The sequence below is a fragment of the Leucoraja erinacea genome, chromosome 2 (assembly GCF_028641065.1).
Source record: "Leucoraja erinacea ecotype New England chromosome 2, Leri_hhj_1, whole genome shotgun sequence".
NCBI lineage: Eukaryota > Metazoa > Chordata > Chondrichthyes > Rajiformes > Rajidae > Leucoraja > Leucoraja erinaceus.
Window position 1 is genome coordinate 136,633,302 of NC_073378.1, and position 24,071 is coordinate 136,657,372.

General features: G+C 46.0%; 1 protein-coding gene across 1 annotated transcript in view; it reads left to right on the top strand.

The window, feature by feature from the left end:
- The window catches only part of LOC129706137 (growth hormone-releasing hormone receptor-like), a 52,039-nt gene that overhangs the window by 23,713 nt on the left and 4,255 nt on the right, over window positions 1–24,071 (top strand). Inside the window, exons 7-11 of the mRNA XM_055650151.1 lie at window positions 960–1,113; window positions 3,613–3,673; window positions 4,656–4,725; window positions 12,952–13,043; window positions 14,494–14,623. Coding sequence (XP_055506126.1) covers window positions 960–1,113; window positions 3,613–3,673; window positions 4,656–4,725; window positions 12,952–13,043; window positions 14,494–14,623 — 507 coding nt within the window. The remainder of the gene's footprint in view (window positions 1–959; window positions 1,114–3,612; window positions 3,674–4,655; window positions 4,726–12,951; window positions 13,044–14,493; window positions 14,624–24,071) is intronic.

Sequence of the window (24,071 nt, forward strand, 5' to 3'; positions counted from 1 at the left end):
TCAGTAATCTTAGAGTCATAGAGTCTTACAGAATGGAAGGCACTTGGGCTCAACTTACCCATCTACGCTAATCCCATCTGCCTGCGTTTGGTCCATATACCTTGTCCTATCCATGTACCTGTCTAAATGTTTCTTAAACTTTGCAATAATCCCTGCCTCAACGACCTTTTCCGACAGCTTGTTCCATACACCGACCACCATTTGCGTGAATGGTTCCTATTAAATCTTCCCCCCTTTACCTTAAACCTGTGTCCTCTGGTTCTCGATTCCCCTCCTCTGGACAAGAGACTCTGGGCGTCTACCCGATCTATTCCTCTCATGATTTTATACACCTCTATAAGATCACCTTTCATCCTCCTGTGCTCCAAGGAATTGTCCCATTGACTCAGCCTCGCCCTAGAGCTCAGGCCCTGGAGCTGGCAACATCCTTGTAAATCTTCTCTGCACCTTTTACTGCTTGACAACATCTTTCCTATAACATGGTGCTCAGAACATAACGCAATACCCTAAATGTTGCCTCACCAAGTCTTATACAACTGCAATCAGTAAAGGGCCTGTCCCACTTGGCCGTCATTTGCTCGTCCCGCAGATGGTGCCCGAAGATTTTGTACATCACAAAATTCTGGGATGCCGCGCGGAGCCGCGCGTCACTGCCTATGTCATCACGCACCCTGCGCGCATCACGGGCGTGTCACGACTCATGCGTCGTGCGTCTTGACGCATAAATGCTGTCACGTAAATTACGCGCAAATGAAAGCCAAGTGGGACAGGCCCTTAAGATCACGGCAAGGCCTTGAACAACCTTCACCCGGACTGTCTCTTTTTCCCTGACTTGTCCAATACTAAAATAGGTTCCTAACTGTTGATATCGCCTGTGCTTGAAGCACAAGTACGGTGCGTCGTATTTGAGCGAGGGCGGAAGTATTCGGCAACACTTTGACCGCTGTGTGCGTTTTCAGGTGGGCTGCAAGGTAGCAGTTGTGTTCTGCTATTTCTCCACGATGACAAATTACTTCTGGTTGTTGGTGGAGGCTCTGTATCTCAACCTGCTGCTGCTGGTCACGTTCTCCTACGACCGAGGTTACATGTGGTGGTGGAGCCTGCTGGGTTGGGGTAGGTACCATAGATCTAAACACCTTACTAAACATTGTCTATTGTCTATTGTCTATTATCTCATGTGATCCCGGCAGCACAGGGTCCATGGTTGGCGAGGCTAAGTCCTCTTTAGTGTGCACTTTGAAAATTGGCACCAAAACATAGCACCTCTTCATGCAAACTCTGTAGACTATTCCTGTTCACTTGCTAATCAGGGATTGGTGTTTTTACATTTTCCCTGTGACCACATGGGCTTTCTCCAGGTGCTCTGCTTCCCTCCCACACTCCAAAGACATGCAGATTTGTGGGCTAATGGCTTGAATAACATTGTAAATTGCCCTTCGTGTGTAGGATAGTGCTAGTGTACGTGGATCGCTGGTCGGTGTTGACACTGTAGGCTGAAGGGCGTGTTTCTGCTCTGTATCCCTAAACTAAAGCAAACTAAACATAGAAACATAGAAACATAGAAAATAAGTGCAGGAGTAGGCCATTCGGCCCTTCGAGCCTGCACCGCCATTCAATATGATCATGGCTGATCATCCAACTCAGTATCCTGAGTTGAACCATAGACCTTAGAGATACAGCGTGGAAACAGGTCCTTCGGCCCACCGAGTCCGCACAGAACAGCGATCGCCCTGTACACTTGCACTATCCTACGCACGAGGGACAATTTATAACTCACAGAAGACAATTATGCTTCAAACCTGCATGTCTTTGGCATGTGGGAGGAAACTGGACCACCTGCAGAAAACCCATGCAGTCACAGGGAGAACGTACAAACTCCGTACAGACAGCACCCGTAGTCAGAATCGAACCCGGTTCTCTGGTGCTGTGAGGCAGCAATTCTACCGCTGCGGCACCGTGCCGGCCTTCTGCTGGTTTGTTTGTAAGATAAGAATTTCACTCGTACATCTGACAATAGAAACATCATTGTACCACTGAACGTAGACCTCAGTGATACCGTGTGGAAACTGGCCCTTAGGCCCACTGAGTCCCCACAGACCAGTGATCGCCTCGTACACTAGCACTATCCTACACACCAGCAACAATTTACAATTGTCAGAAGACAATTAACCTACAATCCAACACGTTTATGGAGTGTGGGAGGAAAGCGGAGAAAATCCACAGGGTCACATGGAATACATGCAAATTCTGTACAGACAGCACCCGGATTCGAACCTCACTAAGGGCGCTCTCTGCACGAGGTTTGCACGTTCTCACCGCGACCGTGTGGATTTCCTCTGGGTGCTCTGGTTTCCCCCACACTACAAAGATGGGAGGGTTTGTAAGTTAATTGGCTTGTGAAAATTGTAGTGTGTTGGATGCAAAAGTGGAATAGCATACCATAAAATTAGTGTATGGGTATTAATGGTTGGCATGGATTCAGTGATCTGTATCTCTAAACACTCGTATGACATGTAAATTGTCGCTAATGTGAAGGATACACGTGTACGGATGATTGTTGGTTGGCACAGACCCAGTGGGCCGAAGGGCCTGTTTCCACACCGTATCTCAAAACTAAATTAAATTTCAAAGTATCTCAGGTAAAAACTAGAAATCACTGAAACTGTAAATCATTTACATTCTTGGTTCCCTGTTTTTGTTTGACATTTGATAATTCACCACTGTGCTCTTGCCTAGGGGTTAATGTCTTGTGAGTTTACACGTTCTCCCTGTGACACTAACACTGTCCTACACACACACACGGGACAATTTACAATATTTATCAAAGCCGATTAACACTCCAAACCAGAGCGTCCAGAGAAAACCCACGTGGTCACAGTGAGAGTGTACAAACTCCATACAACCTGCACCTGTAGTCAGGATCTCTGCCGCTGTAAGGCAGCAACTCTACCGCTGAGCCACTGATCCGTGTGTTTAAGTGTTGCTTTCTGGCGGAAGGAGTGGAGTTAATGAGAATGTGGTAAGAAGGGCAGTCACGCATGGCGCAGCGGTAGAGTTGCTGCCTTACAGCGAATGCAGCACCGAAGACCCGGGTTCAATCCCGACTACGGCTGCTGTCTGTACGGTTTGTACGTTTTCCCCGTGACCTGTGTGGGTTTTCTCCAAGATCTTTGGTTTCCTCCCACACTCCAAAGGCGTGAAGGGTTGTAGGTTAATTGGCTTTGTAAATGTAACAATTGTCCCTAGTGGTTGCAGGATAGTGTTAATGTGTGGGGATCGCTGGTCGGCGCGGACCTGGTGGGCTGAAGGACCTGTTTCCGTGCTGTATCTCTAACCTAAAACTGAAAAAATTAGCGTCAGAAATAGGTACTTGGATGTTGGCATGGACTCAGTGGGCTGAAGGGTCTGTTTCAGGGTGTTGTGTATGTGGAACGAGCTGCTTTCTCCACAAAATCACGTATTTAATGGTATGTTTGTGATTCTCCTGGCTGCTGAGAGTTTATAGCCTGAATTGATGTTTGACTCGCTCTGTAGCTCCTACGTGACTCTAGACAGAAATGAAAGAAACCAGTGATCCTCTGGGTAGCTAACAAACAATTTCTCTTCTTCAAGGTGTTCCAACTGTGTGCACGGCAGCCTGGGTGGTCACTAAATTGCAGTTTGAGAACACAGAGTAAGTAATAAGGTAAAAGAAGATGTACGGATCGTACTTCAACAAACAGGGGTCTGGCCGTAGAGATGCTGCCGACAGCACCAGAGAGCTGGGTTCAATCCTGACTATGGGTGGCCGATGCACAGCATGGACTCAGTGGGCCAAAGGGTCTGTTTCTGTGCTAAAATAAGGGTGGCACAGTGATGCAACAGTAGAGTTGCTGCTCACAGCGCCAGAGGCCCAGGTTCGATTGTGACCACAGGTACTGTCTGTACAGAGTGGGTACGATTTCCCTGCGACTGCAGGTTTTCTCCGGGTGCTCTGGTTTCCTCCCACACTCCAAACACGAGCGGGTGTGTAGGCAAATTGGCCTCTGTAACTTGCCACTAGTGTAGGGTAGAGCTAGAGTACGGGTGATTGCTGGTTGGCTCAAACCTGATGGAAGGGCCTGTTTCCACGCTGCATCTCAAAATAAAACTGAGTGAAATAATGACTTTCTCAACTCCCCTTTGTTCCTTCAACCAATGAAGTCCAAAGTCCACAGTTTGGTTCAGGGGGGTGGGGTCTATATTGAGTATAGAAGTTGGGAGGTCATGTTGCAGTTGTATAAGACGTTGGTGAGACCGCATTTAGAATATTGTGTTCAGTTCTGGGAAGATGTTGTCAAGCTTGAAAGGGTCCTGAAAAGATTTACGAGGATGTTGCCAGGACTAGAGGGTGTGAGCTGTAGGGAGAGGTTGGGTAGGCTGGGTCTCTATTCCTTGGGGCACAGGAGGATGTGGGGTGATCTTATAGAGGTGTACAAAATCATGAAAGGAATATATCAGGTTGAATGGCAGCAGTGAGGCAGCAGTCCCACTGACCACTGTATCATTGTGCTGCTGTTTGCTGCTGTTATGGAATAACACTAAATATATTGCCAGTGTGGCCATTGTGCTAAGATTACAGTAAATCAATTGCTGCTTAAGAAATATTATTCATTTATATTTTGCTATATCTTTAGGTGCTGGGATGTTATAGAAGACTCTCCATATTGGTGGATTGTCAAAGGACCAATTGTGGCCTCTGTTGCAGTAAGTAAGATGGCTCATTTAAAACCCAGCTTGGAGGAACACACTGCTGTCTAAAGGAGGAGATAGATAAGAAGCAAAGTAGCACGGTGGCACAATGGTAGAGTTGCTGCCATACACGTTCACAGGTTATAAGAGTAGAATTAGGCCATTCGGATCATCGAGTCCACTCCGCCATTCAATCATGGCTGATCTCTGCCTCCTAATTCCACTTTCCTGCCTTCTCTCCATAACCTTTGACACCCGTTCTATCCCTGCCTTAAAAATATCCACTGACTTGGCCCCCACAGGGTTCTGTGGCAATGAGTTCCACAGATTAAAGGGGCTGTCCCACTTGGGCGACCTAATTGGCGCGTTTAGAAGAGTTTAGGAGAGTGAAGATGATCTTCCGAGCAAAAATGTCATGTTGAAGACCCCCTTCGATCTCCTTCGACTATGTTGAAGACTAACTTCGACTAGCTACGACTAACTTCGGGAAAATTGGCAACAGAATAGTGGAGAGTGAAGACGACCTCCTTCGAACTCCTTCGACTTCCCGTCAACTATGATGAAGACCATCTACGACTCCGTTCGACTACCTTCAACTACCCTCGATTACCTACGACTAACATGCCGACCTGCTACAAGCTACTACGACTAAACCTACGAGTAGAAAAAGTATCGATTTTTTTCCATGGCAACCTTTTTTTACTCGCGGGCATTTTTTTAACATTTTGAAAAAAACGCCGCGACCTAGCTGAGGCCTCGTGGATGCGGAGATCACTCTCGAGCATGAAGGAGAGTTACAAAGACCTCCTACGACCTCGTGTCGACCATGCTGCGAGTATAAGAACTCGCGGATTAGGTCACCCAAGTGGGACAGGCTCTTAATTATCCTCTGACAAAAGAAGTTCCTCCTTAGTTCCTTTCTAAAATAGCCCCCTTTAATTCTGAGGTTATGACCTCTGGTCCGAGACTCTCCCACCAGTGGAAGCCTTTGACATCCACTCTATCTATGCCTTTCATATTTCTGTATGTTTCAATGAGGACCCCCTCAACCTTCTAATCTCCAGCGAGTACAGGCCCAGTGCCATCAAACGCTCATTATATGCTAACAAACTCATTCCTGGAATCATTCTTGTAAACCTCCTTTGGACCCTCTCCAGAGTCGGCACATCCTTCCTCAAATATGGGGACCAAATTTGCTCACAGTACTCCAAATGCGTCCTAATAAAGCCTCAGCATTACATCTCTCTTTTTGTGTTCCAGTCCTCTTGATATACAGTAAATGCTAGCATTGAATTTGCCTTCCTTAATACCGAATTTTGGGAGTCCTGCACCAGCACTCCCAAATCCTTTTGCACCTCCGATTTCTGGATTCTCTCACCATTTATAAAATAATCTGCGCCTTTATTCTTATTACCAAAATGCATGACTCTGCACTTTGATCTACTGAATTTCATCTGCCACTTCTCTGCCCACTCTCCTAACCTGTCCAAGTCCTTCTGCAGAGTCCTTGCTTCCTCTACACTGACCTGCCCCTCCACCTATCTTAGCACCATCTGCAAAGTTGGCCACAAAGCCTTCAATCCCCTTATCCAAATCATTAATATACAACGTGAAGAGTAGTGGCCCCAGCGCCGACCTTTGCGGAACTCCACTAGTCACTGGCAGCCAACCAGAAAAAGTGCCGTTTATGGCAAATATTTGCCTTCTGCCATCCAGCCGGGGAACCCGCTATCCATGCTGGTATCTTCCCTTTAATACCATGGGCTCTCATCTTCCCTAGCAGCCTGACGTGCTGCACCTTATCGAAGGCCTTCTGAAAATCTAGATGAACAATATCTACAGCCTCCCCTCTCACTGTCCTGCCATTAACTTCCTCAAAGAACTCCAGCAGATTTGTCTGGCAAGATCATCCCTTCACAAAGCCATGCTGACCAACCTATTTTATCGTGAACTTCCAAGTACTGCGTAACTTCATCCTTTATAATTGACTCTAAAATCTTACCAACCACTAGTGTCAGGCTAACCGGCCTGTAGTTTCCTCTCTTCTGTTGTGCTCCCTTCTTGTACAGCGAGGTGATATTTGCAATATTCCAATATTCAGGAACCACTACCAACTCTAGTGATTCTTGAAATATCACAACTAATGCCACCACAAGCTCTGAGGCCGCCTCCTTCAGAACCCTGGGGTGCAGTCCATTCAGTCGGATGACTAAGGAGGGTTTAAACTAGAATGGCAGGGGGTTGGGATTTCGTACAGGACAGAGGCACGTGTCAGATAAGGAAGGTAGTGCAGGAAAGGTTAGTGGACAGAATAGGCAGGTGAATGGTGGAGAGCGAGGAGGGCGGGTTGGTTTAAACTGCACGTATTTTAATGCAAGGGGCCTGACGGGTAAGGCAGATGAGCTTAGGGCATGGATAGGTACGAGTGACTGAGATGTTGTAGCCATGACTGAAACCTGATTAAGAGTGGGACAGATCTGGCAGCTCAATGTTCCAGGGTACAGGGAGCTTCAGGTGAGACAGCAGTCAAAGAAAAAGAGGAGGAGGAGGGGGGTGGGGGGGTTGTATTGTTGGTTTCCTTGTTGATTAACTTGTTCGGGGTGCACTACAGACCCCCGAATAATCAACGGGAATTAGAAGAACAAACATGCCAGGAGATTGCGGACAGCTGCAGGTCAAATAAGGTTGTTGTAGTAGGGAATTTTAACTTTCCCAATATTGACTGGGAAAATCATAGCGTGAAGGGTTTAAATGGGGTGCAATTCCTCCAAAGTGTTCAGGAGAGTTTTCTTAAGCAGTATGTGGAGGCTCCCACACGTGAGAGGGCAACGCTGGATCTAATATTGGAAAATTGGGAAGGGCAAGTTAATGAGGTGTGTGTGGAGGAGCATTTTGGGACAAGTGACCACAGTTCGATTAGGTTTAAGAAAGTTATGGATAGGGACAGAGAGGGTCCACATGTTAAAATGCTCAACTGGGGTAAGGCCAACTTTGAGGGTATGAGAGAAGGTCTCACTCAAGTTGACTGGAGCAGGTTATTTGAGGGGAAAGGAACATCAGCCAAATGGGATGATTTTAAAAGTGGACTGATAATAGCTCAGGATATGTACATCCCCGTTAGAGTGAAGGGCAAAGCAGGCAAATGTAAGGAAGCTTGGCTGATGAGGGAAATTGAGACGTTAGTCTTACAAATCTGATGGATTGTTTTGAAGACGTGACCAAAAAGGTCGATGAGGGCAGAGCTGTAGATGTTGTGTACATGGATTTCAGTAAAGTATTTGACAAGGTTCCACATGGTAGGCTGCTCTGGTAGGTTAGATCGTATGTGGTACAAGGACAGATAGCTGAATGGATAGCAAATTGGCTCCAAGGCAGGAAGCAGAGGGTGATGGTGGAAGGTTGTCTCTCGAACTGGAGCCTGTGATTAATGGTGCCTCAAGGTTCGGTGCTGGGCCCGTTACTGTTTGTCATTTACATCAATGATTTGGATGAGAATATACAGGGCAAGATGAGCAAGTTTGCTGATTATACTAAAGTGGGTGGGTTTGCAGATTTTGAAGATAGTTGTGAAAGATTGCAGCAGGATCTGGATCGATTGTCCAGGTGGGCTGAGGAATGGTTGATGGAATTTAATACAGAGAAATGTGAGCTGTTGCATTTTGTGACGTCGAACAAGGGCAGGACCCACACAGTGAGTGGTAGGCCTCTGGGGAGTGTTGTAGGGCAGAGGGATCTAGGAGTACAGGTGCATGGTTCCTTGAAGGTCGAGTCGCAGGTAGATCAGGTGGTCAAAAAGGCTTTTGGCACTTTGACCTTCATCAGTCAGAGTATTGAGTATAGAAGTTGGGAGGTCATGTTGCAGTTGTATAAGACGTTGGTGAGACCACATTTAGAATATTTTATTCAGTTCCGGGCACCATGTTATAGGAAAGATATTGTCAAGCTTGAAAGGGTTCAGAAAAGATTAATGAGGATGTTGCCAGGACTAGAGGGTGTGAGCTATAAGGAGAAATTGAGTAGGCTGGCAATGAGGGCTAATCTTAGAGGTGTATAAAATTAATAAAGGAATAGATCGGGTAGATGCACAGAGTCTCCTGCCCAGAGTAGGAGACTCTGTGCAATCAAGGGGCAAAGGACATAGGTTCAAGGTGAAGGGGAAATATTTAATAGGAATTAGAGGGGTAACTTTTTCACACAAATGGTGGTAGGTGTATGGAACAAGCTGCCAGAGGAGGTAGTTGAGGCTGGGGCTATCCCATCGTTTAAGAAGCATTTGGACAGGTACATGGATAGGACAGGTTTGGAGTAATATGGACTAAGAGCAGGCTAGTAGACTAGTGTAGCTGGGACATTGTGGGCTAGTGTGGGGACATTGGGCCGAAAGGCCTGTTTCATCACTGGATCACTCTATGACACTATGATCCGTAATCAGTCCTTGCCCATCTAAATGCCTGTTTATCCTATCCCTCAGAATACTCTCTGCTAACTTTCCAACTACAAATGTTTTTCTCCCTGGTCAATAGTTCCCAGCATTTCCCCTGCAGCCCTTCTTGAATAGAAGCACAACATTTGCCACCCTCCTGTCTTCTGGGACCTCTCCTGTATTTAAGGACAGCTCGTAAATTTCAACCAGGGCTCCAGCATTGTCCTCTCTAGTTTCCCACAATGTCCTCGGATATGTCTGATCAGTCCCTGGAGATTTGTCTACCTTCAGACATGATAGCACCTCATCGATCGTAACACTGACTGCTCTCATGACACTTCCATTGACTGCCCCAAGTTCCTCTATCCACCTGTCTCTCTCTTTGGTAAATACAGAGGAGAAATATTCATTGAGGATCTTGCCCTTGTCCTGTGGGTCCACACAGAGGTGACCACTTTGATTCCTGTGGGGGCTCCCAATCTCTTTCGAGTTACCCTTTTCCCCCTTATGTATTTACAGTATATAACATCTTGGGTTTGCCCTTAATGCTATCTGCCAGAGTTGTCCCTGGCCTCCTTTTGCCTGTCCCATGTGTCCTTCTTATTCTTGACCAATGCCTCCATTTCTTTTCCCTTCATTCTAACAGGGACGTGCATATCCTGAGCTTTCGTCAGCCCAATTAAAAAACATCCCACTTGGCTGATGTTCCTTTCTCCTGAAACAACCTGCTCCAATCAACTTGAGTGAGACCTTCTCTTATACCCATCAAAGTTGCCCTGACACAGATGTCAGGGGAGTGGGTGGGACAGAGATAAAATGTAGTTAGAGACAGTAAGACTGGTGGGAGAACTGGGAAGGGGGGAAGGGATGGAGAGAGAGGGAAAGCAAGGGCTACTTGAAGTTAGAGAAGTCAATGTTCATACCGCTGGGGTGTAAGCTGTCCAAGCAAAATATGAGGTGCTGTTCCTCCAATTTGTGCTGGGCCTCTCTCCGGCAATGGAGGAGGCCCAGGACAGAAAAGTCAGTATGGGAATGGGAGGGGGAGTTAAAGGGTTTAGCAACTGGGAGATCAGGTAGGTTTAGGCAGACTGAGCTGAGTTGTTCAGCGAAATGATCGCCGAGCCTGCGCTTGGTTTCAGGAGTCCACACCTGGAACAGCGGATACAGTAGATGAGGTTGGAGGAGGTGCAGGTGAACCTCTGCATCATATGAAAAGACAGTCGGGGTGCTTGGACCTTATTTAACCTGCTGCTGTCTGCAATCTCCTGGCATATTTGTTCTTCTAATTCCCATTGACTATTTGGGGGGTCTGTAGTACCCCCCCGCATAACAAGGTGACCATCCCTTTCTTGCTCCTCAGCTCCACTCATATAGCCTCACTGGACCAACCATCCGTAATTTCCTCCATTCTCTCCCTATCCATGTACCTTCCTCAAAGACTCTTAAACACCACCATCGTATCTGCCTCCCTGGCAACACCAACCCTGGCAACACGTTCCAGGCATTCACCATCCTCTGTGTAAACACACTTGCCGCACATCTCCTTTACCATTTGCCGCTCTCACCTTAAAGCTGAGCCCTCTGGTCCTTGACATTTCCATCCAGTTGAAAAATAGTTCAATCTGTCTACCCTAGCCATATCTCTGTATTGTGTGTGATTATGGTGCTGGTGAGGGATAGATAGTGGTCAGGACATCACATATATTTTGGGACGTCATTTAGTCGTACAGCGTGGAAACAGGCCCTTCAGCTCAACTTGGCCATGCTGACCAAAAATGCCCACGCTGACCAACATGCCCCATCTGCGCTAGTCCCACCAGCTTGTGTTTGCCCCATATCCCTCTTAACCAATCCTATCCATGTACCAGTCCAAATAGCGTCATAGAGTGTGGAAACAGGACCTTCAGCCCAACTTGCCCACACCGGCCAACTTGTCCCAGCTACAATAGTCCCACCCGCCAGCATTTGGTCCATATCCCTCCAAACCTGTCCTATCCATGCACCTGACTAACTACTTCTTAAATGTTGGGATAGTCCCTGCCTCAACTACCTATTCTGGAAAACTTGCTCCATATACCCAACACCCTTTGTGTGACAAAGTCACCCCTCAGATTCCTATTAAATCTTTTCCCCATCTTAAACCTATGTCCTCTGGTCCTCGATTCCCCTACTATGGGCAAGAGACTCTGTGCATCTACCCGATCTATTCCTCTCATGATTTTATACACCTCTATAGGAATTCCCCTCATCCTCCTGCGCTCCAAGAAATAGAGACCCAGCCTACTCAATGTCTTCCGAGAGCTCAGAACCTCTCGTCCTGGCAACATCCTCATAAATCATCTCTATACCATTTCCAGCTTGACAACATCTTTCCTATTACACAGTGTACAGAACTGAACACAATACTTTAAATGTGGCCTCACCAATGTCTTATACAACTGCAACATGACCTCCCAACTTCTATAGTCAAAACTCTGGCTGGTAAAGGCACATGTGCTACAAGCCTTTTTGACCATACAATCTACCTACGACTCTCAGTTCAGGGAGCTATGCACCTGCACTCCTAGATCCCTCTGCTCTACAACACTCCCTAGAGCCCTACCATTCACTGTGTACGTTAGACTTCCCAAAATTCAACACCTCACATTTTTCTGTATTAAATTCCATCAACCATTCCTCAGCCCACCTGGCCAATCGATCCAGATCCTGCTGCAATCTTTCACAACCATCTTCACTTTTTGCAAAACCACCCACTTTTGTATCATCTGCAAACTTGCTAGTCTTGTCCTGTATGTTCTCATCCAAATCATTGATGTAGATGACAAAGAGTAATGGGCCCAGCACTGAACCCTAAGGCACACAGGCCTCCAGTCCGAGAGGCAACCATCCACATCATCCTTCCTGCCTACCATTAGGAACCTTGTCAAATGCGTTACTGATCCTTATATACATCATCTACTGCTCAGTCACTGTGTGACTACAGCTCTATAGCTGCTCTGTACAGTCTGTAGCAAGGCTGTAAATGTTTCTTAAACGTTGCGATAGTAGCTGCTTCAACTGCCTCCTCCAGCAGCTCATGTCATATACCTGCCACCCTCTGTGGTAAAATGTTGCCCCTCAGTTTTCCATTACATTTTCAGTCTGAAGAAGGGTTCCGACCCAAAATGTCACCCATCCATTCCTCCAGAGATGGTGCCTGGCCCATTGAGTTACTCCAGCAATTTGTGCCTATCTTCAGTATAAACCAGCACCTGCAGTTCCTTCCTACACACCAATCCAGCCTCATTGCTCTGCTCCTCTCACAAGGCCAAGGCAATTTTACCTTAAATCCAGTGCCGGATTTACGTATAAGCTAAACAAGCTATAGCTTAGGGCACCCACTTTCTATGGGGCCCCCCGAAAAAATTGATGGGCCTCTAGGTCTAGGGGAGCCTCCGGCCAAGGCAGAACACCTACCGTTCAACTATGTGCGGCCCCCCTCTCTATCTCTCTCTCTCCATCTCCCCCCGCTATCCGTGTCCGGGCCGCCGGGCTCTGCTCGCTCCTCATCCGCCGGCACGGCAGGCTGCCTTGCACATGCGCACAACCACGGCCAGCACATCATCGGCCGCCCTGCGCATGCGCTCTGCAACGGCAACTGGTCGGCGCTGGGCACTTTCTCCCTCGCTTTGAATTGTGGGAGATTTGGCCGCCATGCCTGTCCGGTCGTTGGGGGCCTCACAAGTGGAACAGCTTAGGGCCTCTCTTCATCTAAATCCGGCACTGCTTAAATCAGCCTGTTCACATATCGATTCTTCTTCTTTTTTTTGCTTTTCCAGATCAATTTGGTGCTTTTTGTTAACATCGTCAGGATCTTGGTTCAAAAACTGATTCCCAGAGACCTGCATCTGGCCAATTCCGTGCAGTACAGGTGAGAAAACTCAACATCCCTGAGATCCATGAGATTTATCGGGCCATCAGGCTCTTCACCACTACAACCTCCAAATAAGTTCTGAACTACATAGACTCTGGGGCATTGACTACATAGACTTTAGGGGTTTTGCCTTTTTGCACTATTATTGTTTTGTTTGTTTTTATGTATATATATTTATATACTGTACATATATATATATGTGTGTATGTAAATGTGTGCAAATGTATATATACACACTGAGTTTTTTTTTCCTCATTGATTATATTGTTTACAGTGTTTACATATTGTGTTGTGCTGCTGCAAGTAATTATTTCATTGTTCTATTTGAGGCATATGACAATAAAACACTTGATTCTTGACTGGTCAAACCGCATTTGGAGTATTGTGAGTAGTTTTGGGCCCCATATCTGAGGAATGAAGGGCTGGCGTTGGTGAGGGTCCAGAGGAGGTTTACGAGACTGATCCCAGGAATAGAAACATAGGAAATAGGTGCAGGAGGAGGAGGCCATTCGCCCCTTTGAGCCAGCAGCGCCATTCATTGCGATCATGGCTGATCGTCCCCAATCAATAACCCGTGCCTGCCTTCTCCCCATATCCCTTGATTCCACTAGCCCCTAGAGCTCTATCTAACTTTCTCTTAAATCCATCCAGTGACTTGGCCTCCACTGCCCTCTGTGGCAGGGAATTCCACAAATTCACAACTCTCTGGGTGAAAACGTTTTTTTTCTCACCTCAGTATTAAATGGGCCCCCCTTTATTCTAAGACTGTGGCCCCTGGTTCTGAACTCGCCCAACATTGGGAACATTTTTCCTGCATCTAGCTTGTCCAGTCCTTTTATAATTTTATATGTTTATATAAGATCCCCCCCTCATCCTTCTAAACTCCAGTGAATACAAGTCTAGTCTTTTCAATCTTTCCCCATATGACAGTCCCGCCATCTCAGGGATCAATCTCGTGAACCTACGCTGCACTGCCTCAATCACAAGGATGTCCTTCCTCAAATTACGAGATCAAAACTGTAGACAATACTCCAGATGTGGTCTCACCAGAGCCATATACAACTGCAGAAGAACCTCTTTACTCCTATACTGATATCCTCTTGTTGAGTGGACAGGTTGGGAGAGTGGACTGAGAAGAGGCAGATGGAATACAGCATAGCAAAGTGTGGAGTCATGCATTTTGGTAGTAGGAATAAAGGCATAGACCTTTTTATAAATGGGGAGAGAATTCATAAAATAGAGGTGAGAAGAGACTTGGGAGTGCTGGTGCAGGATTCCCAAAATCTGCAAGTCGTATCGGTAGTAAGGAAGGAATGTATCTTGATGGACCGAATGGACTCATTCTGCTCTTGGAACATGAAGTTATGAACTTTAAAGGTAGAGGACCTTGACTGGATTCGGAGCCCCTGTGGCCAATATCTGACTGCTCTCCTGTTCTCTCCTCCAGGCGTCTGATGAAGTCCACCATGCTGCTGGTTCCTCTGTTTGGGATCCACTACATTGTTTGTGCCTTTCCACCAAACGGAGCGGTCCTGGCAATAAAGCTTTACCTCGAACTCTGCATCGGGTCATTTCAGGTAGGGAAACCACGAACCGTGCGTGGGCGGTAAACTCACCTAGGGCTTCTTACATTCACGTTCATAAGTGATGGGAGCAGAATTAGACAATTCGACCCATTTAGTCTACTCCACCATTTAGTCTACTCCACCATGGCAGAACTATCTTTCCCTCTTAACCCCATTCTGCTGCCTCCCCATAACCCCCGACACCCACTCTAATCAAGAATAGAAACATAGAAACATCGAAAATAGGTGCAGGAGTAGACCATTTGGTCCTTCGAGCCTGCACCACCATTCAATATGATCATGGCTGATCATCCAACTCGGTATCCTGTAACTGCCTTCTCTCCATACCCCCTGGTCACTTTAGCCACAAGGGCTACATCTAACTCTTAAATATAGCCAATGAACTGGCCTCAACCATCCTCTGTGGCAGAGAATTCCACAGATTCACCACTCTCTGTGTGAAAAATGTTTTTCTCATCTCGGTCCTAAAAGACTTCCCCCTTATCCTTAAACTGTGTGTGTGGCCCCTTGTTCTGGACTTCCTCAACATCGGGAACAATCTTCCTGCATCTAGCCTGTCCAAACACTTAAGAATTTTGTAAGTTTCTATAAGATCCCCCCTTAATCTTCTAAATTCTAGCGAGTACAAGCCAAGTCTATTCAGTCTTTCTTCATATGAAAGTCCTGTCATCCCAGGAATCAGTCTGGTGAACCTTCTCTATACACCCTCTATGGAAAGAATGTCTTTCCTCAGATTAGGAGACCAAAACTGTATGCAATACTCCAGGGTACACAAAAATGCTGGAGAAACTCAGCGGGTGCGGCAGCATCTATGGAGCGAAGGAAATAGGCGACGTTTCGGGCCGAAACCCTTCTTCAGACTGATGGAGGGTGGGGGGAGAAGGAAGGAAAAAGGGAGGTGGAGGAGCCCGAGGGCGGGGCGATGGGAGGAGACAGCTCGAGGGTTAAGGAAGGGGAGGAGACAGCAAGGTCTAGCAAAATTGGGAGAATTCAACGTTCATCTCATCCGGACGCAAGCAACCCAGGCGGAATATGAGGTGCTGTTCCTCCAATTTCCAGTGTTGCTCACTCTGACAATGGAGGAGACCCAGGACAGAGAGGTCGGATTGGGAATGGGAGGGGGAGTTGAAGTGCTGAGCCACCGGGAGTTCAGGTAGGTTATTGCGGACTGAGCGGAGGTGTTCGGCGAAACAATCGCCCAACCTCCGCTTAGGCTCCCCGATGTAAATCAGCTGACATCTAGAGCAGCGGATGCAGTAGATGAGGTTGGAGGAGATACAGGTGAACCTTTGTCGCACCTGGAACGACTGCTTGGGTCCTTGAATGGAGTCGAGGGGGGAGGTGAAGGGACAGGTGTTGCATTTCTTGCGGTTGCAACGGAAAGTGCCCGGGGAGGGGGTGGTACGGGAGGGAAGGGAAGAATTGACAAGGGAGTTGCGGAGGGAGCGGTCTTTGCGGAAGGCAGACATGGGGGGAGATGGGAAGATGTGGCGAGTGGTGGGGTCACGTTGGAGGTGGCGAAACTGGCGGAGGATTACTTTTTGTATGTGACGGCTGGTGGGGTGAAAGGAGAGGACTAGGGGGACTCTGCCCTTGTTGCGAGTGCGGGGATGGGGAGAGAGAGCAGTGTTGCGGGGTATGGATGAGACCCTGGTGTGAGCCTCATCTATGGTGGTGGAGGGGAATCCCCGTTCCCTGAAGAACGAGGACATTTCCGATGCCCTGGTGTGGAACGTCTCACCCTGGGAGCAGATGCGGCGTAGGCGGAGGAATTGGGAGTAGGGGATGGAGTCCTTACAGGGGGCAGGGTGGGAAGACGTGTAATCCAGATAGCCATGTGAGTCAGTGGGTTTGTAGTGTATGTCGGTCAGAAGTCTGTCCCCTGCGATGTAGATGGTGAGGTCAAGGAATGGTAGGGAAGTGTCGGAAATGGTCCAGGTGTATTTGAGTGCCGGATGGAAGTTGATGGTGAAGTGGATGAAGTCAGTCAGTTGTGTGTGGGTGCAGGAGGTGGCCCCAAAGCAGTCGTCAATGTAACGGAGGTAGAGGTCAGGGATGGGGCCCTGGTACGTATTGAACAAGGATTGTTCAACGTACTCGACAAAGAGGCAGGCGTAGCTGGGGCCCATGCATGTGCCCATAGCTACGTCTTGTGTTTGGAGGAAATGGGAGCAGTCAAACGTAAAGTTGTTGAGGGTGAGGACCAACTCCGCTAGGCGGAGGAGGGTGTCAGTGGCTGGGTATAGATTGCTCCTCTGGTCGAGGAAGAACCGGAGGGCTTTGTGGCCATCCTGGTGGGGGATGGAGGTGTAGAGTGACAGGACATCCATGGTGAAGATGAGGGGGTGAGGGCCTAGATAGTGGAATGCGTGGAGGCGGCGGAGAGTGTCTGAGGTGTCTAGAACATAGGTGGGAAGGGATTTGAAAAACCTCAAACCCGGCTCTCCCGGCAAACCCATTGTCTCTGCTTGTTCGTGCCACACCGAACTCATCTCCACATACCTTGACTGCATACTATCCCCCTTGATAAAAAACTACTCCACTGCAATACTCCAGGTGTGGTCTCACCAAGGTCCTGTACAACTGCAGTAGAACCTCCCTGCCCCTATACTCAAACCCTTTTGCTATGAATGCTATCATACCATTTGCTTTCTTCACTGCCTGCTGCACCTGCATGCCTACTTTCAATGACTGGTGTACCATGACACCCAGGTCTCGTTGCATCTCCCTTTGTCCTAATCGGCCACCATTCAGATAATAGTCTACTTTCCTGTTCTTGCCACCAAAGTGGATAACCTCACATTTATCTACATTATACTGCATCTGCCATGCATTTGCCCATTCACCCAACCTATCCAAGTTCCTGTCTATCTATCAGAGATCTATCTATCTCTGTCTTAAAAATAACCATTGACTTGGCATCCACTGCCTTCTGTGGTTTCTTTCATGGTAGTGGAGAAAGCCGAGAGGTGACCTTACTGAGGTGTACAATATTGAGGTGTACAATATTGGTATTGAGGTGTACAAGATCACGAGGGGTACGGATAAAGTGAACGCTTCACAGTCTTTCTTCCCCAGGGTAGAGGATTCTAAAACTAGAGGGCACAGATTTAAAATGAGAAGGGAGAGATTTAAGAGGGACCTCAAGGGCATCTTTTACACTGTATCTGGAATGGGCTAACAGATGAAGTTATAGAAGTGGACACAATTACCAGTTTTGTGTTTGAGAAGTATAGGTTATTGCCACGTGTATCGAGGTACGGTGAAAAGCTTTTGTAGTGTGCAGAAAGTTAACAGAAAGACAATACGTAATTACAATAGAACCATCCACAGTGTGCAGATACATGATAAACATGTGAATGACGTTTAGTGCCATCAAGTCCAATCAAAGATAGTCCAAGGGACTCCGATGAGGTAGATTGTAGTTCTGTTGAGTAGAGCTTTGAGCATGTGGCTCAAAGACTGGTGTGGAAGAAGTGTGTTTGAATTTGTGGGACATTGACACTAGCATTGGGGAAGCAGGGAACTGTTCCGACGGGACAGACTCCACTTGAACCCGGCTGGGACCAGACTCTTGGCACACGGTAAAACCAGGGCTGTATGGGGCTTGAAACTAAATAGTGAGGGGGAGTGGGGGGGGGGGGGGGGGGGGGGGGGGGGGTGTAAGGGTGGAGTTAAAGGGAAAGAGTGTGCAAGAAAAGTTACAGAAGTTTCCAGAAGTAATAGGATGGCAAGTTTAAGAAGCGATAAGAGAGTAAGTCTGGGTAAAATCAGGACTGTGAAATCTCCTCCCGTGAGAGGAGGTGAGGTGAATACCGGATTAAAGGTGTTGTGTTTCATATGTGCGTAATATAAGGAACAAAGTGCATGAGCTTGTAGCGCAGTTATAAATTCGTAGGTATGATGTTGTGTGAATTACAGAGAAATGGCTGCAAGAGGATCGGAGCTGGGAGCGGAATATTCAAGGTTCCAAGTCCTATTAGAAGGACAGGTGGGCAGAGGGGATGGGGGTAGCTCTTTTGGCAGGGAATGAAATTCATTCCATAGCGAGGGGTGACAGGATCAGAAGATGTAGAGCCATTGTGGGTAGAGCTGAGAAATTATAAGGGAATAAAGACCCTAATGGGAGTAATTACAGCCCCCCAAACAGTGGTCAGGACATAGCTTACAAGTTACAGACAATCGGCATGTAGGAAAGGTGAAATTTCAATGGGAGATTTCAATATGCAGGTAGACTGGGAAAGTCAGGTTGGTACTGGATCCCAAGAAAGGGAATTTGTAGAATGCCTCTGAGATTGTTTCTCAGAGCAGCTTGTAGTGGAGCCTACCCAGGAAATGGCAATTATGGAATTAGTATTGTGTAATGAACTGGATTTGATAAGGGAACTCAAGGTATAGGAACCAAAGATCTTATAGCGATCAAGCCCACTCGACGAAAAAGACGTAGTACGATCACGGGCAGATTCATGGGTCATTTTCGGCCCCATTTCCGTAACCGGCTTCCGTCTCCGCACCAAAGATCCCGTAGCGGAGCAAAGATACTAGTGCGGAGACGGAAACCGGTTACGGAAACATCCTCGTAAAAATCAAAGTTCTTTGGTAAAAATCTTCTCCTCATTTTCAGAATTATAATTTATTAACACAAACTGTTCCCCCGCAACGTTGATTACACTGCGAGTCGGATCGGGTCGGGTTACTTAAATGGATGAAAAAAAGTCCCAGGTTCCGCTCCATTGCGTACTACACGTCAGCCCATTGCAGTTAGCAGAAGTTGTCTATCTTGCTCCGCTATAGGATATTTGATAGGAAATACTAGGATGTAGCTGTAATAGCGCCACCTTTGGTCAGAGGATTGTAAATGATTGAATAAACCACATTACACTGTGCAATCGATTTTCGGTCACCAGTGAGTCAACTCGTATGCGGGTGTTCGTGCAAGTCCAGTTGAATGGAGCTCAAGTCGACACAGGAACATCTGTGAGCATGATTCCAGAATCTGTGTATAGGGGGAAGCTGAGTCAAATTCTGGGCCGTGCTTTATGCACTTAAGGACAAGGTTGCGAAAGAACTGAAAATACTTGAGACTGAGAACATTATCAGTAAGGTAGAAAGTAGTGAATGGGCAACATCCATTGTAGTTGAACATAAACCTGATGGTAATGTTAGACTTTGGGGGATTATAAGGTAACCGTAAACCAGGTACTTGAAGGTAGCAAACCAGATACCCTACCAACGGGCAGAGGATTTGTTTAGCATCCTCACAGGTGGACAAGTCTTCACAAAAATGGATGACAATTGCCTAATTGCAGTAAGGTGTATATGACAAATCTATATCCAAGCTGACTATCAACATGCATTTGGGATTTAGACACCCATTTGGCATATCATCAGCCCCAGGGATGTTGCAAGGGGGTGATGACACAAATTCTAGAGGGAATTGAAGATGTGGTGTGTTACTTGGATGACATCCTCAGCTCAGCCCCTGACAGACAGACACATGATGAAAGGTTGGAGGTGGTACTCAAACGCCTTGAAACACACATTGTAAAAGCCCTATCCCATGGTACGAGTTCATTCCAAGAGTTCTCCCCTGATTCCAACTTGGAGATTTATGGTAATGGCCACTCGTCGGTACTAGGGGCTCTCGTGGACATTTTTCATCATGTTGAAAAATCTTCATGAGTCTTCCCGTGCTTACCTGCCGTTAGCGAGTCTTCCCGAGTACCTGCCGTTAGCGAGTCTTCCCGAGTACCTGCCGTTAGCGCTAAGGGATGTCCCCGAGCTCCGACGTACCAGCTTACCACGAGTTTGATTTTTTTAATACTCAGGGGAGATCTTGGAAAGAACTCGTACCGTGGGACAGGGCTTTAAGAATGAAGGCACAGAAGTTTGAGTTCTTTCAGAACTCGGTAGAGTACTTGGGTCATAAAATAGACAAAAGGATTGTCCACACCCCACCAAGGGTAAAGTTGATGCGATCAAGAATGTGCCCACTCCCAGAAACATATCTGAGATACAATCCGTTTTAGGATTAATGCATCATTATGGGAAGTTCGTGCCAAATCTGTCCACCTGTTTACACCCCTTGAACGAGCTCTTGAAAAAAGATGTATCATGGAAGTGGGCACGTGAATGTGACCAAGCTTTCAAGGCAGTGGCAGATATTACAATGCTTATTCATTACGATGTCAATAAACCAGTGAAGTTATCATTTGATGCTTCACCATACGGTGTTGGTGCTGTGATCTCTCATGTGCTAGAAAATGGCGAGGAGAGGCCAATAGCATTTGCGTCTCAAACACTCAGTGCCAGTGAGAGAAATTATGCCCAAATAGAGCGAGAGGCTCTTGCATTGATTTTTGGCGTTGGGAGATTTCACAAATACATGTAATAACTTTAATAATGTAATAACTTTAATTGTCATTCAGGTATACACATAGACACAGTGCACATTGAACGGAATTTTGTTGCATTGACTCTTCAAAGTAGCAGCAAAATATAACATTTATATTTATGTCAGGCGATCAGTAAAAGTGCTTAGTGTGCCCATAAAAAGTGCATCATGTGCATAGTTCTGTAAAATAGATATATAGGAAAGTTTTTAAAAGTGTCAATGTATAAGAAAGTTCTAGCATCGGTTTGATTGTGAGTTCAATAGTCTTATGGCCTGGGGGATAAAGCTGTTGCAGAACCTGGTTGTCCCGCTCTTCATGCTGCGGTACCTCCTCCCAGAGTTCAGCAGTGGAAACAGTCCATATTGTGGGTGTGTAGTAGAAACCTTCTACCATACTTGTATGGTAGAAGGTTTGTAATCGCAACAGATCACCAGCCGTTGACAGTGATTCTAAATTAAAATGCACACGTACCAACTCTGGCAACAGCCAGAATGCAAAGATGGGCATTCATATTGTTTGCATAACCAGTATGATATTCAGTTTTGTAAGGCAGCAGAGCACAGCAATGCTCAAGCCATGTCTAGATTACCTTTGGAATCGGAGGTTACCCTAAACAGAGAGGATGTGTTTTATTTCTCTCATGTAGATGAGTTACCTATCACATCAGGGGACATTCGGAAGGCTTTTGACAGACTTTTGTCAAGAGTGCAGGAATACGTTACAAATGGATGGCCAAATAAATTGCTGGATTCAGAGGCAGAACTGAAACCATTCTTTGTACGTAGGAATGAACTCTGAGTAGACCAAGGGTGTGTCATGTGGAGGGCGAGAGTGGTAATCCCTGAAAGATACGGAGTAAAATTGCTAGGAGGTCTTCATGATCAGCATTTGGGAATGTGTCTACAAAGAGTCTAGCTAGAAGCTATCTATGGTGGCCTGGTCTAGATAAGGACATAGAACAAATGGTGAAACAGTGTAGCACATGTCAAGCAGTTGGAAAGTATCCACCAATAGCCATGGAAATGGCCGGCTAGAGTTTGGCAAAGATTACACGTTGACTCTGCAGAGTCAGATGGACAACAATTGTTCATTGTGATTGATAGTCACTCAAGTGGGTTGAGGTGTTTCCGATGAACAAAACAACATCCAGTAAAACGATAGACATTCTGCGAGGATTATTTGTATCCTATGGATTTCCAGAAAAAATTGTTTTTTTTGTTTTTTTTTTAAATTTTATTTTTATTAGAAGTACGGTAAATTACAATCCTACACAACACATATATCTTAATACATTTTTTGTACCGCTTCATTTTTTTTTGAGCTTTAAGAAAAAGGTAGAAGTAAGGAAAGTAAAGAAAGTGCGCGAGAGTCGTGAAGTGCAAGAGTGTTGGGAAAAGAAAGCCCCTTAGAAAAGAAGTTAGAGAAGGAAGTAAAGTGAGAAAATAGATCCTAGAAAAGAAAGAAAGAGAAAATAGGAACAATCGCTCTTTTATAACATTAAACTCCGCAGAAAGGGGACTACCAACCAAGTCTGTTTTTGTTGTTTTACCTCCCGTTACCAGGTCCTGATACCACTTATTTATTTATTTGTTTATTTAAATTACTATTGCACCTCATACTTGTAATAGGTCCAGAAACAGAGACCACGTCTTTTGGAATTGGTCTGCTTTACCTGCTAAGAGGAATCTCATCTCTTCCAGATGTAATGTTTCAATTGTGATTGATAGTCACTCAAGTGGGTTGAGGTGTTTCCGATGAACAAAACGACATCCAGTAAAACGATAGACATTCTGCGAGGATTATTTGTATCCTATGGATTTCCAGAAAAAATTGTGTCTGATATCGGACCTCAATTCTGTTCACAAGAGTTTGCATAATTCATAAAAGGGAATGGTGTAAAACACACTAAAGTCGCTCCATACCATCCCGCTTCAAATGGAGCAGCACCTCACACCACTACTGGTCAAACGCCAGCTGAACTGTTCTTGAAGAAAAAACCAAGAACAAGGTTTTCACTGTTGAAACCAAACTTGGCTCAAACAGTAGAAGAGAAACAGGAGAAACAAAAAGCATATAATGACAGAAGTAGAGTAAAGGAAAGGAGTGTTGAGTTGAATCAGAAGGTAAAGGTGAAAAACTATCATTGCAAGTGGGTAAAGTGGTTACCTGGAAGAGTAGTGAGAAAGTGCGGATCACGGATATACTTGGTCAAGATGTTTGGAAGTGGGAAGGTGAGAAAAGTACACATTGACCATGTCTTGCCTATGCAAGCTCAGACAGGTTTGCAACCAAATCAATTAGACGAGTCAGATAATTTGGTTACCACTAAAGTACAGGTACCAACGGATGAACCAGAAATGGTACAAGAAGGTACACAAGATAGCGAGAGATTGAACCAGCCTGAAAATGGAGGTTCAAGTGTGGTTGACAGTCAAACAAAATTGACTGACGGACTGGAATCTATGAATGTAGATCAAAAGGAAGGCTTGACTCGATCAAAAATGAGTCCATGTGGTTCTGAACAGTCAGAAACTTTTGGTCAGGGAAGATATCCAGAAAGAAGGAAATATCCAGTGGTTAAGTTTAATTTGTGAAGTTTAGTTTGTGAAATGCACATATCATTGTATATGCAACATACATGCATGATGCCCTCATTTTATTCAGATTATATACAACTATCAGACAGATTCTAATAAATTCATACCGCTTTATTATATTCAAAAATGTCAACAATGTTATATTCAAAAATGTCAACAAGGCGATAGCTTTTTCATTAAAGTGGGAGGAGTTGTAAATGAGTACACTGTGCAGTCGATTTCCAGTCAACAGTGAGTCAACTCGTATTCTGTGACTGAGCATAAGATATCACAGTAGCGAACACAATATGATAAGATTTAACCTGCTATTTGAGTGGGACAAGGTGTACTCAGATATATCGCTATTACAACTGAACAACTGACAGAGGCATGAGGAGGAGCTGGCCAAAGATGACTGGAAAGGGACCCTAGCGGGGATGATGGTGGGACAGCAATGGCAGGAATTTC